This window comes from Mesitornis unicolor, unplaced genomic scaffold (assembly GCF_000695765.1).
Source record: "Mesitornis unicolor isolate BGI_N332 unplaced genomic scaffold, ASM69576v1 scaffold18915, whole genome shotgun sequence".
NCBI lineage: Eukaryota > Metazoa > Chordata > Aves > Mesitornithiformes > Mesitornithidae > Mesitornis > Mesitornis unicolor.
In genome coordinates this window covers 54,645-72,235 of record NW_010183684.1, presented here as the reverse complement: position 1 = coordinate 72,235, position 17,591 = coordinate 54,645, and the positions used below count along the sequence as shown (strand labels likewise).

The 17,591-nt window shown below is 40.1% G+C and overlaps 2 protein-coding genes across 2 annotated transcripts in view; one reads left to right on the top strand and one right to left on the bottom strand.

Annotated features, from left to right (window-relative positions):
* Positions 1–17,042, top strand: part of ACAD11 (acyl-CoA dehydrogenase family, member 11) — a 28,137-nt gene extending 11,095 nt beyond the window's left edge. Inside the window, exons 13-20 of the mRNA XM_010184239.1 lie at positions 41–139; positions 11,503–11,569; positions 12,808–12,893; positions 13,019–13,090; positions 13,890–14,044; positions 15,640–15,756; positions 16,188–16,297; positions 16,774–17,042. Coding sequence (XP_010182541.1) covers positions 41–139; positions 11,503–11,569; positions 12,808–12,893; positions 13,019–13,090; positions 13,890–14,044; positions 15,640–15,756; positions 16,188–16,297; positions 16,774–16,888 — 821 coding nt within the window. The 3' untranslated portion in view covers positions 16,889–17,042. The remainder of the gene's footprint in view (positions 1–40; positions 140–11,502; positions 11,570–12,807; positions 12,894–13,018; positions 13,091–13,889; positions 14,045–15,639; positions 15,757–16,187; positions 16,298–16,773) is intronic.
* ACKR4 (atypical chemokine receptor 4) lies at positions 2,813–6,934 on the bottom strand. Its single transcript, XM_010184238.1, has 2 exons — positions 6,890–6,934; positions 2,813–4,080 (listed from the first exon to the last, which is right to left on the bottom strand). The coding sequence occupies exon 2, from the start codon at positions 4,071–4,073 to the stop codon at positions 3,000–3,002; it is 1,074 nt and encodes a 357-aa protein (XP_010182540.1). The 5' UTR covers positions 4,074–4,080; positions 6,890–6,934; the 3' UTR covers positions 2,813–2,999.
* Positions 17,043–17,591: the final 549 nt, after the last annotated feature.

Below are 17,591 nucleotides of genomic sequence, written 5' to 3'. Positions count from 1 at the left end.
GTATATTTAATGCAGTGGTTTCTTTTTTTCTTTAACACAGAACCTGACGTGGCTTCAAGTGATGCCACCAATATGCAATGCAGCATTGAACGAGATGGAAACAGTTATGTGATCAATGGCAAGAAGTGGTGGAGCAGTGGTAAGTATGGTAAACCTGAATAAGAATGACTAAATCTAAAATTCTTTCCAAGAACTGATAAACCAAAAAATTTTATGCTCCATTTCTGAGATGGAAAAATGTCTCTTCTTGAGTAAAGGTAATAGAACGTAACACAGTGGAAAGAGCTGAATCGAACTTTTGTTCTATGAAGCAAAGTCCAAGACTTGAATCCAATCTGAGTTCTTGGGCCCTTTTTGTAACTTCTGTATTTCATTCACAGAATAAACTCAACTATTGTTCTTTAAACCTTACCTCTTTCCATTGGGTAGCTTACACGTTTATGGCTGTAGTCTTTCAAATTTGTTTCTGTGAAGCTGTCTTTGGCAGCTATGAGGTTTGAGTATACTGTGTAGTTACAGTAAAATTTGGCTGCTTTTTAAACTAGCCTGTGATGCTGTTGGACTGACTCTTACAGGTGATTTTCTTATATTGTATTTCCCAGAAAAATCAGTGGATTAGACTCTAAGTGGTAAATGTCCTTGATATTATAATGCCATTACTTTTGTACTGAAACATACATGATAGCAACTGGAAAATCGTAATTCCCTGGGTGTTTGGAAACAACTACATAAACTGAGTCACTAACTGAAGTGAAACTTGAATGTTTCATTTATGTACCTTTGAGTGTGGCAGCTACCTAATGATATACGCTTGTGCAATACCTAGACTCACTAGAAGATAGGGCTCGCTCTCTTTTCTAGTACTGCAAAACTGATTGCAAAAGGAGGCATGATATCTTGTCTCTTGACCTTCAAGGGTCGCTTAAATGCTGCCTGCTACCTTTGCCCTGGGTCAGTGTCTCTCAAAGGTGCATTGCAGTTCCTAAGGAAGTAATGGGAAGGTTTGTAGGTGGTCACAGACACAAAATGTTATTCATAAGATTAGTTATGTGAATGATAAAAAGGAGAGTAAACAGAGTAAGCATGATTTGGTTTGTCGTATTTCTAACAAAACTAATTAGGACAGTCATATTTGCATATAGACAGATACACAAAAGGCACTGCAATTTCAAGTTTGAGAAACACATACATGCAGCTCTGTCTTAGTCGGGATTTCTTTTCTGCCTGGTTAGTTTTTTTGGCCGTTTTGGGAATTCCAGAAGCCTGGCAGCCTGGTCAGAGCATCACTCTGGCTGCAACCACTCTGTGTTGGTGAAGATAAATCATAAACCACACATGCAAGGAGTCAGTTGCTTTGTGGAAGAACTGGAGTTTCTTACCATGCCCTGTGTGGGTATTTTGCACTTCTACATTAAATCCAGTATGGCTGAAACTTGTCAGATTGATGGTGTAAGTATAGACCATCTGTCAAGCACTTGTGACTTATCTGTTCACGCCCTAGTATTTCTCAAAATACTGGGCAGAAATTCTGCAAGCATTTGTCATCCAAACAGCGAGAAGAGGCTTATGTCTTGTTTATGCTACTGTTGTTCCTTGTCTGTCATTTTAGAGCTTTTTCTGCCAGTCCGTAATTGTGTAACTAGGAACAGTGTCTCAGAATGAGAGATTCTTGTTGGCTCTCGTAAGCCGTAGATCAGGCACTTTGTCAGAGCTCATGGGATGCTTGAAGGCAGGGACAGTATACTGTAATACCACTTTTTTCATTGTGAAAGCAAATATGTCAATATATTTGAAATCCTTCCAGAGAGTCAAGGAAAACTGCTGTTTTCCTGGAAGCCTTGCCAGGACTGTGGCAGGGGACAGCTTTGGTACCTCTCTATGGAAAAATGGTAAATCCCACCAACCATGAGCTTCGTGTGGAGTCAGATCCTCTTGTGTTCATCAAACAAAGCCTTTGCTGGTTGATAAATGCCCACGATGAGAGATATCAATACCTACTAAAACAAAACAAACACGAAGTTTTGTAAAAAAATGACAGCCAGTGGACTTTTTGCATTCTCTGATTTTATTGAAACTCATATAGTTTAGCAGATACAGTTATTGCAGTGTTTGATTCATTTTACAGATCCTGACTAGAAATTCTAGGCCCTGTATCTGAAGAGGAACTTAACTTTTTCTTACATTTCTGCTAATGCTTTGACTGCACTACTTTGGCATTTACATTTGACGTGACGTTTACAGAGATCTAGAATGTGCCTGCTACATAAGGCACTGGGTTTGTTGAAGTTTAGGGTGAGCAGACAAGGAGAGGTGAGAGGTCATTTTTGGTAGTTACAGAGGATGAGTTACTGTTTTTTTGTGGAAGATGTTGTTGCTATACATATGGGAAAACACATAGGGAATGGCTTCCCCACCATTCACCTCTCAGTTCTCAGCCATGAACTGATGCCTCATTTCAAGCTGCAAGTGTATCTGTGCAATGGTAGCTGCAGAAGAAAATGGGACTGACTTATTAGGCAAAAGTTATAAAGTTTTACAAAGTAGTTGGAGAAACACAAGTTTATTAACTTTTGGTACAAAAGTTCCTGTACTGCTGTTTTATTCCTGATGTTTTCTTTTCCTGTTTTAATTACATGTTTAGACGTGTACAGATTATTCATTACACAGCTATTTAAGTGCCTAGTACTGTGACCTTTTATAATTTATATCTTGGGTGGTTTTTAGGTATTGGGTTTTGTTGTGGGTTTTTGTGGTTGGTTTGGGGTTTTTTCAGTCAATATCTCCAGAAGTTTCTAGGAATTCCTGTGTTTAGTTCTTGCCTGATGCTACATTTCGGTCAACATGTTCCACTTTGAGCTGCAGTGTAGTGTCTTGACTAGTCTCCAGGTTCAGAAATTTCTCTGAAAGTTGCCTTTCAGAGAAACATCTGCTGAAACAATACCACCAGAATTAGTAAATCATTCCCTTGGTTTTATAAGATAATGAAAGTTATGGAGAGTCTATATAGTGAAACTAATTGTTTCTTCAGTATGGTCTTCGTAATTCATAGAAATTTCTTCAGGTCTTTCGTTCTGTTGTTGTCTTCTCCAGTATCCATAATTTTTTACGATTTTGTTAATATGCATTTTAAAAGAGGCACCCAGAAAGGCGTAGAGAAGAGGGTTCAGGCAGGTGTGAAACAAAGCAATGCTCTTGGTGACCTGGAGTGCGACATCTATGGTTTTACTTGCATCACAGTCAGTAATCAACATGTAGATGGTATCAATGGCTCGCCAGAACTTAACAATGTTGTAAGGTAGCTGGGTAATAATGAAAGTAGCCACTACTGCCAGCAGAACCATGAAAGGTCTGGATTTCTTAGCATTTGCAGATCTAAAGATTGCTCGAGCAGTAGCTGAATAGCAGACCAGCATTACTAGGAAAGGAAGCAGAAATTCCAGAATAATTTCCAGGATTTGAATGGTTGATTTTAAGAGTGTCTCCATGTCCAGTGGAAATACAGGAAGGCATTCGTTCCTGTCATTGTGTTTCTTGACTTGATTAAATATCAGTTCAGGGATACTGAGGAAAATAGCAGACAGCCAGACACAGATGCAGGTAACACTGCAGTATTTACCAATTCTTCGATGACCCTGGGATTCAGAAATGGCCCTGTATCTGTCCACACTGATACAGGCCAGGAAAAGCATGCCAGAGCTGAAATTCATGGTGTACAGGGAAGAAGTGAGCTTGCACATTGAGTTTCCAAGTTCCCATCCCTGCACTGCATTTGCAGCCCAAAAAGGGAGTGTAAAGAGCAAGAGCAAGTCGGCAATGGCTAGGTGCATGATGTACACATCTGTCTTAGTCTTCGGTTTCTTGCAATAGGCATAAATTGCAACCACTAATGAATTCCCAGCAACTCCAATAGTGAAAGCCAATGCAAAGAACACGGGAAGGAATAATTTACTGAAATTTCTCACATCACTTTTTTCACAGAGAAGCTCATATGTATTGTAATCTGTAAGAGAGCTGAGATCATCCTCCTCGTCCTCAGTCCAGTAATCAGTTGAGTTACTCATATCCAAGTGCATGGCAAAGCTACAAGACACAAAAAGGAGGGAGGGGAGAAAGGAACACCAAAGAAATAATACTGGTTTTAAATTTGATAATTTCTGTTGAAACCTAAAACCTTTGCTTAGGGTTGCTTATATAACTCAAGCTTAAAGGAGTTGGGTATTGAGAATACATTTGTAAATAATCAAAGTAGAGCTAGACAGTGATGGAGGCAGAACAGACTGTCTCAAATTCTCACATGAAATGGAGTAACTGACTACATCCGTGTGTGCAATGCAAAGTCAAATGGATTCAACTGAAATGCTTTAATTAACCTTAGCATTTGAGATTGCAAGGTGCTTGGAGTGCACCGCACTGGTTTCCACATTTCAGCTGGGGAGCCGTCATTGCTTAAGCTGCTTTAAGTGGCGTTTGACAGCATTCCATTGCAAAATACATTTGTCTGGGTTGAAGTTACACCTTTCTCTCTACAGCAAAGCAGAGGAGTACAAATTGAAGGCTGTAAATGCTGTTACAATAGAGTGGATAAGGAAGAGTAACAGATTAACTGAGAGGCAAGCAGTAGTATATGTGCCTACTGTCATAAATTTTGGCAAATTTGGGATATGAGTATCATATAGGGAGAGTGTGCTTGTTGGTTTCTCAGGCACGCATTTACATCTCTGTGCCAAAGCACAGCAGTGTCAGTTGCTGACCAGTGGTGGAAAAGGCTTAGTTTAGTCTCCATCCCACACAGCGAGCCGTGCCTACGTGGAATTTCTTACAAACTGCAGTGGGCACACTGCATCCTACAGCTGGAGACTGCTCAGGATGTTATGACAGAAAGGAATCTTATCGCGTACAAAGCTGCCCGCAAGTACCCAAACAGCTCAGAACCTCAGCTGTTTTTTTCCAAGTACTATCTCATGACAGATTTACTCCATAAACACTAAGGCTGCATTCTCACTGCCGGCTCAGGGTTGAACTTTGAGTGTTAGTGACTTCAGACTGTATCTTAAGCAAGTCATGTCCTACAGTATTTTTTTTTCTGTAATTGTGTTCATTGACTTATTTGCTGAAATTCTTTCCATTATAAACTGCAGTCCAGTGCCCTGTTTTCTTGAAATAGATGAGATTAAAATTTCTTAACAGTGGTAGCACAAACTAGCTGAAAATGAAAAACACATGCACCTTTCTCATCATCTGCAGTGTTTCAGAATTTGAGGCCAATGTTGCTGAAAGCAGATTCTTATCTGATATTCTGCCTCAGAGATACAATTTGGCTTTTCCAAGCTCGGTAAAACTTCAAATGCTATTTCTGTTTTTTAGACAAGACTTTAAATGAAGGGTTGCCAAACCTTTGTTATAAACAGTATGTCTTAAAATATTTTTTTAATGTGTTCTGTCTACCAGGTAAAATGAGTTACTGGTTGATCCCATATTCAGGGACACAGACCAATGAAATAGAAAGAAATTAATAATTACTATTTTTGCTTGATACTTTTTTTCAGTTAATCTGCTATCTAGTTGTTTTTAAAGTGTGTTAGAAATTAACTGTTTGGTTTTGCTTCATCCTTAATGCCTTTGGATTATTTTGTTAACATTTCAAACCACTTCCCATTAAACTTTAAACGATGTTTGCCTTTAAGTCTTGTAATCCGTCGGTTACTGTTGCCTAAACGAGGTGTGTGGAATGGAAAAATACAGTAATCCTGATTATTAGCTTGGCAAGGGATGTCTATTCTGTGTCTAGCAAGCTGTGTTAGCGGAATTTTTCAGCAGAGTGAATCTTTTGCAGCTTTATAGTACATTGAGGAGGGATTCAGACATCAGCAGCAAATGTGTTGGTTTTTTTTTAGTATAAGAGAAACTGGTGCAGGGAGAGTTTAACCATTAAGCCAAGATTAGAAGCAAATTAAAAGTTAAACTGAAAAGATTTGGTTGTGGTCTAAAACACTACAGAACCCATCTGGGAATGCTTCATCAAATTGGCAAATTTGCCTGAAAGCAAAATAATAAGCACTTCATTACAAACTTCAAGGAGTCTGCATGTTGCAAGCTGGTGTGGCTGTGACAGGGAACGTGCTCTGCTGTCCAATGTGCTTTTGGCTGACCTGACTTCTTGACAGAAGCAAAGTTATCTGAAATGCAACGGTCGATATTTCTCTCTTAAAAACACAGTTATGTTTTGGCTAACATCCCTATTCATATTTGCCACTCCCGTTAAGGTTGTTTCTCAGGCACCCGTGCCCATTACAGAAAGCAGAGCAGTCCCGTGAGAGCCGGTTGCTGAGCAGCAGCGGAGCAGCCTTAGTTTGGTCTCCATCCCACACAGTGAACCACCTTGTGCACACGGGGAGTTTCTTACAGAGTCCTGAGAGGCTTCTCAGGAGGTTATGCACAGAAAGGAATCTTAACACATTCAAAACTGCCCGCAAGTACCCAAACAGCTCAGAACCTCAGCTGTTTTTCAAGTACTGTTTTCTAGGAGGTGTATTAATAGATTAATAGATAGCTTTTCCATGTTTTCTTGCAGAATTATTCCAGCTTTCCTTTTAGTTACTATTCAGTGTTTCTGTGTGTTTAAACTTGACACAGGATTGTAAGAATTTGGCCGAATTAAGTCAATATGCCCAGTTTAAACAGATTTTTTTCTTTAATGAATTAAGCAGTATTCTGTTCTTCTACTGAACAAATCTAATTTTAAGACTGGAAATGAGCATGTAACGTAGTGAAATAGCGTCTCTCTTTAAAGCCAAGTTAACTAAGAGTAAATCCTCGCTCTTCTCTATGTAAATAAGATAAATATATCACAGTTAGTATAGAGAGAAGTAAATATTAAAACAACACTAACCTTTTGTCAGCAGACTAGTAGCAGCCACTGCGACTGAGATGTGCTTCAGTGAAGTGCTCTGAATTAGTCTGACACATTGCAGCTTGTCTTCAAGCACCACACCCTCATCTGGAAGTCAGTTGCACTTTCACTTTGACTTGTCAGTTTAAAAATAAATCAATAAAAATCGTGCTTCCCTGGAAGCTCTCCTCACGTTGAACACGTGCATTTCCTACATTCCTCCCTCTTCCAGCCAGCATGTGAGTGCTCTTTGCAAGGTCAACACTCTCTTACTATTTTATTTTATTGTATGTTGTTGGTTATTTTATTCCTGAAAGTCCAAATGTGTTTTTACATCTTAAAAAGAATGCTATCAGATCACACATTTAAAAGGTGAAAAGGAGAAAAAGAGGTTTGTCTGGGACAAAGTTACATTTTTCCTCAGGGCATGACTGTTCTTTCGATGGCTTCCTATGTAAGGTTTTAAGGGATCCTTATATCCCCTTTTCAAATAACTTTTTAGGGGATACTATAGAAAGATGAGTTTGCTTGTTGTGAGATGAAGGAGCTTGCTCTTTCAGTGTGTGAAACAAAACAGGAAGATGATAGGGAAAAGATGTGAAATTTGTCAACTGGAGTATAAGCAGATAGCACTGCACCCTGTGGGAGAGTTCTCAGGGACTTAACTGTTACCAGACAGACTCAAAGTCAGGATAGTGTTTGATAATATTTCTACAGGAACTGCAAGCCAGGCAGATACTGTACAAGAAAAACAGAAAGATGCTATTCCATTTCAGTGAGCTGTCTGCCTTATAAAGAGTCAAAACTTTTATAGGAAAGAAGATGGAGAAGTTCTGCAGTCTACATGCAGACATTACTATTTCTGCACTGAGGCATGGACTTACCTAATTGCTAAGAATTCCTAAAATGAGCGGATATTGCTTAAATTTCTACAATCTCTACAGCTTCAAATTGGTCTCTTGTGCAAGGGTACCTTGTGCAGAGTTTTGGGAGTCTTCCATGATCTTTCAGAGCTCTTACTTAGTTTGAATAGCAGTCTAATGAGTTTCAGTAAATGCAGTATTGATGCCAAACAACAGAGAGAGATTTTGAGCAGACCAGAGGCCAGCTTTTACGTTTTGGCACACTGACTAAATTGATGCACCTGCCACGGCCGGATTAGCCATCTGTCTGTGCGTCAACTATTTTGGAATATGTGAAAGGTTCTTCAGAATGGGCAGCTAAGAATGTAACGGGCAGATGTTTTCCACATGCTTCATTTGCATTCACAAGAAAGAAAAATGGGTTGGGAAAGGAACTGGAATTTACAGAAAAAGTGCTACAATATTTGTGCGTATTTTTGCTATGTTTTCCTCTTGAGTTATCACAGTGCTTCACTGCTGTTTTTCACAGTGGTGGATAAGACATTTGGGTTGCTTCCAGCACCTCTGCTTCTCACAAGTCATGTTGTTGCTTAGAGGCCTGGGCTCTCTCTCTTTAAAATAAGTGAATCTCTCAGTTCTGAATGGGCTTTATCTCAGTGTGGTCCCCAACAAGACAAGGCTGGAACTGAAAAACGTCCCAGGGAAATATCTCTGTGTGTTGCCTGAAGAAAAGGTGGTTGTGTTACCAGTCCCTAAGAGGTCCTGCGGCCAGGCTGTAGGAAGGCAGCTCATGTAAATCCTGTGCTGTTTATTACAGTGCCTCGCAGCTGCATTAGAACATTTACCACACGTGAACCAGATGCCCAGCAGTGTTATCTGGAGAAGATGAGATAAAACCATGGAATACATTGTGTTAGTGGATAGAAATTACTGCAGGCTTTTGGCAGGGGTCCCCTTTCCTCCCTGAGAAGATCCCCATATTACAACAATCAATACCATGCTGCCAGCCACCCTAATCAGCCCAGTTTCTTCTTGGCAAGGAGAGTCCAGAACATGTGTTTATCAGGGCCTTTCTAGAAAACTGCCAAGTCTGTAATATCACCACCGGCCTCTGATCTTTAGCAGAGGAAGTTAACTCACCAGGCTCACCCGTACAGCAGCCAGCGTGTCATAGGTATTCTGGGCATTCAAGTAGTAGATTATCCTGCCTTAGTCATCTTAGCCAAAAATTTGAAGACTGGACACTGAAAAATTGGTAACTAGATTGCAAGTATTAAGTGCTTTTGGCTTCTGAAACCAGGTTATATGGCAGCTACCTTAAGTAAAGGTTGTACTGTCCGTGTCTGTGCCATGTTTAGTATTCTCCCCCAGAAAGAACCTGTGTAAGCTGTGTGAAGATCAAAAGCATGTTATACCCCCTGATAGCGAAGATTACACTTACTTATAATAGGACTGTGATCAACCCTCTAAGCAAATTTTAAAATACCATAATCTTTTCCTGTGTGAGTGCCATGAAGAGTTAAAAATCTAATACACTAGTTAAACTTACGATGTTTCCCAGTGTAGCAGCATTATGGTTTAAAAGTTTTAGACAAGTTCTGCAGGCATGTATGTGAAAAAGCTTATTAAAAAGCTTATCAATATGGAAATAAGCTTAAAACTGACCTTCTAAAATCTCGACTAGTTCTACTTGTTCAATGAGTGAGTTTCTTGCAAAACTACTTCTAACTCTTGCCAAAATAACAGGCTTCTCTGACTCTTCCCTCCATCCTCCAGCAGCTTCTTTGAATTCTGTAAGTAATGCAAAAATGTCATTTAGAAATGAGGGGTTTGTTCCATCCAGGCAGTCTGCATTTCTTCCAAAGCACTGGAGTTTTTCAGAGTCTTGCGTTAGACCAGAACTTCTTCCTGGCGTTTATGGGTCAAAGTTGCATAAAACTGATTTTAGGTTTTCAGGGCTTCAGACTCTAAGGAGTGGAAAGGCCAAGAATCTGCCTTCCTTTGCTGTGTTCAGATGGGAAAAAGTACATCTGAAGTGGAGGTATTCATTTGCCTTCCAGAAACTTGTACAAATGATTTAGAGCATCTAACCAGATGTCTGGTTCTCAGTGAACTCCTCATTAAGTTCAACATGAAAGCTTCTGATTTTTTTTCATTCAACATGGTTAAATTTGCCTTTTTTTGAAGCAGGGATGTGACTTGCGGATTGTTTACAAAACAGTTTTTGAACAGATTCCAGAAAGCCAAAATATCTTTTCTTGTAAACCTCACTGCAAGATAAATGTGGTTTAGAAAATGCTGCTTGTGCAGTTCTTTACCTTCTGTGGGTAAGAAGAGTCAGTACCTCTGAAGAGTCTAGCATTTCTCTTTGCAGGGTAGTACATTGCAAAGCAAATATTGTTTTATTTTGGGGTTGGTCTCTCGCTTGTTGCAGTTGCTCAAATGAGCCAACTCTTTGAGAACTACTGGGCTTTTTTTACCAAGCTGATTTATGTGCTCCCCACTGCTTTTCAGTCAGATACTTTATCTCATTACCATTGTACAGCCCATGGGCCACAAACACAACCCCACTTGAAAAACAGGGGATGAATAGCACATTGCAAAAGAGGAAAATATACAGCCCAGCAGGCTGGCCCTCAAAGCAGGCCGTGTTTATCGGAGTGAAATAAATCTCTCTCCCACTTCCCGGCCACCACAGTGGCATTTTTCAGGAGGAAGTAGCTCAGCCCAAAGCCAGGTGATAGTAATGGCTAGACCAGAGGCTCCCAATCCCTGTCCTAACAGCTACCAGGGAAGTTAAACAGTCATCTTTGTTTCTGACCCCAAAACAAACCCCGTTGGTGCAAATCATATCTGGAATTAAATCTCTGCAAAGCTCATCATCTGCATTGGGATAGCAATAGAAAATGTACTGATTGTTATATACATCAGGTATAATCCTGCCCCCTTTTCCCTGGCTTTACTGTCCGTGTGAGTCTTTGAAAGGAATGAGAGCATGCTTGGGACTAAGAAACCTTTGAAGAAAAAGATAGTGAGGATTAAGGCTCCTAGAAATCAGATGCCATTTTAATTAATGGTAGAATCTTTTTTGGGATTAATACATTAAAATGCTAGCTTTATGCTGCAAAGATGTGTCTCAAATAGGGTTGTCAATGGCTTGAAATGCTAGCGGATTATTTTCAGATCTTTCTGAGTATGAAAAATAGTGCAAAAAAGGAGAAAAAAATCCCCCTTTAATTCCAGAGGAATTATGCAAAGTCATCATGGTAACCCTTTGATAGGCTTATTTGCATAAGTTGGTTATAATCTGGGTGGCATTTAATTCCCACATAGATCCTTCAGTATTTATGTTGTAGGAATTTTTACTCTTGATGTGGCAGCATCTCACCTTGAGGTGTGCTTTTGTGCCACACTTATTTGCTTAGCTGTAATGGAGACAGAAGTAATTAGATGCCATTTCAAGTACCTTCTTGTTCTCTTTTCACAGGAATAGATGGTGGAGCTGGGTTCTGGAGGGTTTGCATGTTTGGCTTTTCACTGTTCCCCTCCCCACAGGTCAACTCCCTTTCACGTGTTAAGCAATAAGACGTATTTTGTTTCAGTCTGATTACTCAGAGTATAAACACAGAAGTAGATTGCGTGGTTTTGCTCCTGTATCACAAAAGGAAGGCAGTAAACTTTATTCATATGAAACTTCATTTGAGATTTTTATCTTTAAAACTATTTTTTGTGTTTGTGATTTTTTTTAAGGTGCTGGGAACCCAAATTGCAAAGTTGCAATTGTAATGGGAAAAACAAAAAACTCCTCAGCGTCCAGGTAAGGATTCCTAGGAGATTCAAAGAGTTATCCAAAACTTGTTTTCTGAAGGAGTCACTGCTTGCAAAAAATTTAAGTGAAATACCTTTAATTTTTTTGATTTGTTTGGTTGGATGTGCTCATGAATTACAGGGCAGTTTCAAATCTGTGCATGTGTCTGTTTAAAGAAAATGATAATAAACCCAAAACTTTTCAGAGCTTTTCTGAAGAAAATGAGTGCAAGTAAAACATCAGAGACCTGAAGTTGTCTACTAAGTTTTTGACAAAAGTTATCTGTAGGTATAGAAAGTAGATATAGAAAGTTAAGTTTGAAACGTTGGCTGTTTGTTATGTGAAGTTTTGTGAGCAGAGAGAATTGCACATCTTCAATCAGACCTACTCACTCCATCCTCTATGTGTAAATATAATACTTCCCTCTTGTTAAAAATAAATATGCTGTTCAGCTCTTATTACCAAACTAAAATTGCCGTCTACAAAGACTTGTGCAAGTAATGAATAAAATGCTTTGTGTCTGGTTCCATTAAAATCATGCAACTTAGAATACAAAAGAATTGGAACATTTATCTCTCAAAGTAGGATTTTAGCCCAAATTCCACTGATTATCTTAAGTTTTTAGGTTTGGCCAGGTTCCACTGAGAAGTAAGCAGTAACTTGCCTGCAGCATCCAGGGTGGTTTGTCCAATGGCTCTACAGGGCCATGTGTTGAGTGAGCTCTTAGAGCTGAGCAGAAGTTCACGGAGGGGATTATGTGATACTGCACTTCCTAGAACCGGAGACTGAATTCAGTGACCTGGGATGTCACCTCCAGTTCTGTGTGACCACCGACTGACCTTAAATATCCTGAAGGAATTTAAACATGGGGATTTTTTTTCCCTAAACTAAGCAAGCCAAGATGATGATGAGGATGATAAACATGTTTTGAGAACAAAAAAGACACGCAGCGGGGAGAGGGAATGGAGTGGGTGATACAGCAGTGCTTGCACAGGAGCAGTAGTTTTTCAGTCGTCGTGCATTAGGTGCCAGTAGTACGTTTTTACTTGTTGGCTGGTGATTTAAGGGGTGCTGAAGCGTGCACGCCACACTGCACACAGGCAGGATGGCTGCAGTCGGTGTAGGTAAATCTCAACATTGGCTTTATGCGAGTACTAAATTGAGGACAGAAAATAAAAAAGCATGGAGAGAAGGGACAGAAGGGAGGCTCAGAGTTAATTGTAGCTTGTGCGTTTTGTCTTGATCAGGTACAAGCAGCACAGTATGATTATTGTTCCCATGGACACTCCAGGGCTGAAGCTCATAAGACCCCTCTCAGTGTTTGGCTACCTGGGTAGGTGATAATATTTATCAGCTATATGTGTATTTATTTGTTAGCAGTCTCAGAAGCTGTAGAAAAAGGGGTTAGGAATTGAAGGTCTGTATTTTTATCCTGTTGTGTTTTCTCTGTCCCTGTAGATGAGAGCCACGGAGGACATTTTGAGATACACTTCAATGATGTGCGAGTACCTGTCTCCAATATAATACTGGGTGAGTTTCAGTATTAATTCCTTTTTAACATGGACAGCAATGAGTCAATTGTTATGAAACAGTGGTTTATTTTATGAATCACTATAAATTATTGTAAACAGCCGTGGTCAGTTGAGCCAAGGTCTCAGAGATGTAGGAGGGTGCCCACTCTTCCTTTAGCAGTACACCTGCTGCTTGAATGTGATTTGTTTAGAGCAGAATGGTGATTGAAGGAATTGAGTGAAGATCACTTCCCTGACAGCAGAAACTGTCAGTGGCAGTCTTTCCCCAAAACCAGTTCTCACAGAATTTACAGACTTTTAAAAAGATCGTTCTGCTGTAGTCCATGGCCATCCAAGCCTGGGTGCCTGCAGACAGCAGAACTGAAAAAAAACCAAACAAAACCAAAAGCAGCCAAAGGATGAGCAGGTCAGCAGCGTGAACTTCTGCACAGAGGCCTTTGTTCTACTTCTCACTGGAAATCCTGTTTTCTTCTATTTCCCCTCTGCTCTTTTTATTTCACTGGAAGAGCTTTCTCTCTTAAATAACCCTAGGACCTCAAAGTCTTCCCCCCAGTTCTCATACCAGATCTCATAGATTTATTTCTCAATGTGAGATTAACAACATTTAAATTAATTCAGGTAAATCAAACCCTCTGAGAAATCATCTTAGAGTGTGTTTTGTGCTGTAAATAAGTAGCAGTTCTGCAAAATAAACTTTTAAGAAGCTTGCTTCTAGCTCTGCACTTCTGCTCAGAGCCATGGATCATTTCAAGTGGGAATCAAGGAGTCTGCATGTGCCTGTTTCTCTTTCCAACCAGGTGAGGGCAGGGGCTTTGAGATAGCTCAAGGTCGGCTTGGGCCAGGCCGTATTCATCACTGCATGAGGTCCCTTGGTGCAGCTGAAGCCGCTTTACAAATAATGTGCCAGCGGGCAGCACAGAGAGAGACTTTCGGGAAGAAACTGTATCACCATGTAAGCATGTTTTCTCTTTATCCCAATTCACATGCTGCAGACGTCACCCTTGGTTTTGCCCACGCAGAGCCTTGTGACTGATGATGGACACTGAAATGGCTGTGCCCTAACTTTGAATTTCTATTCATAATGGAAAAAAAAAAAACCCACACTCCGAGGTTTCCATTTTTCACTAAAACCTACAGGACTTTTTTTTTTTCTTGCAATGAATTGGATATCCTTTGCTGGATTTGAATACAGATTTTGTCACTGTTTTTTTTCTCTGCTTTCACTGGTCAGCTTGGACAGGTGTTTATTCAGGCATACAGCTTAGGTTTCTGTAGTTACAATCTGAATTCACCATTTTTGTATATCGAATTTGTCACCTAGACATCTCCATTCATGATTACCAGAGAGACTCAAGGGTCTAAATTTGACTAAAAACTTTCCTTTTCCGATTAATTACTGGTACTTATGAAAGTACAGAACAAACCAAGGTTATACTGGGATTTTTGGTCTTATCTTGCTCTGGAATTTAAATACCATTTTGTGAGAGCTAGCTCACTAGAATTATAAAGAGAGTCTTTTTTATAGGAACCATCAGCATTTAGGGGTTTGCCTCATTTCAAGTGTTCCTTAGTCTTATCCAACAGATGGGATGACTATTGGAGAAAACAAGTAAAAGCAATGGGAAAAGGAAACTGAATTAGATTGTTTGTACAGATTCAGAGGGAAATAATTGTACACATCCATCTTCCAGTCATGTTATTGCCAAACTTCTATTCAGGACTGTAACTTAGAATTAATAAGAGTTGGCTGAGGTGCATTCTGTTTCTCGGAAGCTCATTAAATAAAAATTGATGTTTGATGAAGCCACAGGCAAGACCTGAGGGCCTGGGGTCTGCATGGCTCTGAGATAGCAAAGGAAGATGTGAGGCTGCCAAAGCTGCACCATCCCTGCTCCAGGCTGGGTGAGGCTTGCACTGACAAGCATCACATGAACATTTTAATTTTATTTTTTTTTCCTACTGTGGTATGCTGGCTACACAGTGGAATTAGCCAAGAGGAGCAGGAAAGGGCTGCCAAGATGGTAACTTCATTTGGATCAAGGGAAGTACTAATTTATCATCTGAGAGACAGCAGGCACCACCCTGCAGCTGTTTGCCTGGGTGTGTAACATACTGCCACCACCACCAGCAGTTTAAGAAAAACAGAACTGATTCTCCTCCTTCACCCTCCAATTTTTGTATGTTGGGCATGTTGCACAGAGAGATGGCTCTCAGACCTGGTAGCAAATAAAGGAAAGCAGGGAGTAAAACGCAGGCTTTGAAGGCCTTCATGAAAATGGCTAGCAGGTGGTGGGTCCGACTAGGAAATGAGAGTGTGCCAGAATCAGGAGTTTTTCCCCTTTCCTGCCAGGAAAAGAACGGCTCTATCTTTAGTATTTCTGTTAGTCAAGTGTTTTCTTTCCCTGTTTCCTCACATTACACACATGAAAGTAGCTTTAATTTGCACAAGAGAACGTGCACACACTGAGGAACAAGGGCATCCTCCTTAGGGCAAGTTGACCCAGAGGCATTTCCTGACTTTCTGCTTGTTGGCTTTGGGTTCTGCAGGAAGTTGTTGCCCACTGGATTGCTGAATGCCGCATTAGCATAGAACAGGCTCGACTGCTTACATTAAAAACAGCCAGCAAGATCGACACGTTGGGCAACAAAAAAGCAAGAAAAGAGGTAAATTTTTCTTTGTCAGCCTTCGGCTAGGGATGCAATACCTGTCTCTTCAACTGGTAAAACTGTATGTAAAAATAAAACGTTCCTAAAAGTTATCCTTGTAATTGCAGAGCGTAACTTCATGTTGAAAATAGCCTTAAGATGTGCTTTTGATTGTCATGAGATTAGAAAAAGTGTTCTCAGTTAAAAACTTTGAGATCAATCTGATAAGGTATTTAAAAATTAAAGAAGTCCAAGTATTGCTCAGTGAGATAGTTTTGGGTGACAGGACGCAGTCTTACCTTACCCAGGGAAGAGGAATGGCAGAGCTCTCACACAATCCAAAGAGGAAGGAATGCACTGTGAGATATCCATCTTCAGTAATGTTAGAAAAACATTTTCACTTGCTTGTGAGAAGATTACTGATAATGCGAGTTCTCTTCTAACTACAGGTAGCCATGACTAAAGTGGTTGTTCCTCGAGCTGTGCTTAAAGTGATTGACTGTGCCATCCAAGTGTGCGGTGGAGCTGGAGTTTCCCAGGATTTTCCTTTGGCTTTTATGTGAGTAAAGCAATAAAGTCTAAGCATTCCTTTGAAGATAATTTTATAACACCAGTACATGCTGTTTTACCTCGGGTAGCTCAAAACAATGGTCCATGTCTTTAAGCTATAAAGCTTGAAACAATCGCTTTTATAAATCAATTCCAATGCAATTGCATTGCTTTACCCTTAACAAAAAAAAAAAGGAAGAAAATAAGATAGCAATGGACCTACAACAGTTCTTACCAGCAGCACAGAGGATCTGTTTCTAAGTTCAGTCTTTCCCCTTATGGCCTTGGGGAGAAGCAAGCCTTCAGAATTTCCAGCCCACACATCTCAATTCTGCCAGGATGATTTTGCTGCAGTATCTGCTGTGACAGCTCTTTTTAAAGAGACTCCAGTTAAAGCAGCGAAAACAGCACTGAGAACTCCTGCTGTCAGGCTGGCTTCCCTGCTGCTGGGGCAGGATTAGAAACCTACCCCTGATTTCGACACAGGTTTGCTTACATACGGACCTTGCGTGTAGCAGATGGGCCCGATGAAGTTCATCTCTCAACAATTGCAAGGTGGGAACTGCTTGATCAGTCGAAGAAGTTAACTGCAAAAATCTAATGTCAGCATAAAACCATCTCAAATAGATGGAAGATTTAGGAAAGATTTTGTTCAGTGCAATAGTACTTAAAGTAAAATTGGATTAATACAAAACCTTGATTCCAGCTTGAAGCAGTACATTCTCTTTCTCTCTTAACTTGTAATTACTACATTTAATAATCGGAGGCTTTTTTAAAAAATTGCACAATACCATGTAACTACCAGAATTTGTCTGGGTTCTTTATAACACTAAATAAAAAAAAAAAATCTATTTTCTGACAGGCCTAAAGTGCTTCATTTGCTGAGCCAAAGCCCTCTTTCTCCTTGTACTGTAGGCAGAGCAGTTCTGATTCAGCAGTTTCACCCAATTTAGTTGATGGCAAACAAGGATAAACTTTTAATTACTGATTAAAGAATAATTAAACACTTCAGGTAACGCCTTTCTCTTCCCTTTCCAGAGCTCAGCCTCAGTCCAACCCTCTGTCCTCCCCAGTTCCAGCTCTCAGCTGCTCTTCTTTTCACTAACACTACACTCCATCCTTCCCCTCTGCCAGCAAGGCTGGGGTCAGGTTGTAGTGGTTTGTCTGCTACTCCTTGCTTCTTACTCCTCTGCTTTGTTTCTCCAAATGTATCTCCTCACATTTTTCCTTTTAGATGCTCCATTTTTTGTTCCCTTGCCTCTTTGCTTTTGTGCATGCTCACAAGCCTCCTCCAATCTTCTGAC

Excerpts from the sequence above, each read along its gene's own strand:
- ACKR4 (XM_010184238.1), bottom strand. The coding sequence starts at position 4,073 with ATGCACTTGGATATGAGTAACTCAACTGATTACTGGACTGAGGACGAG.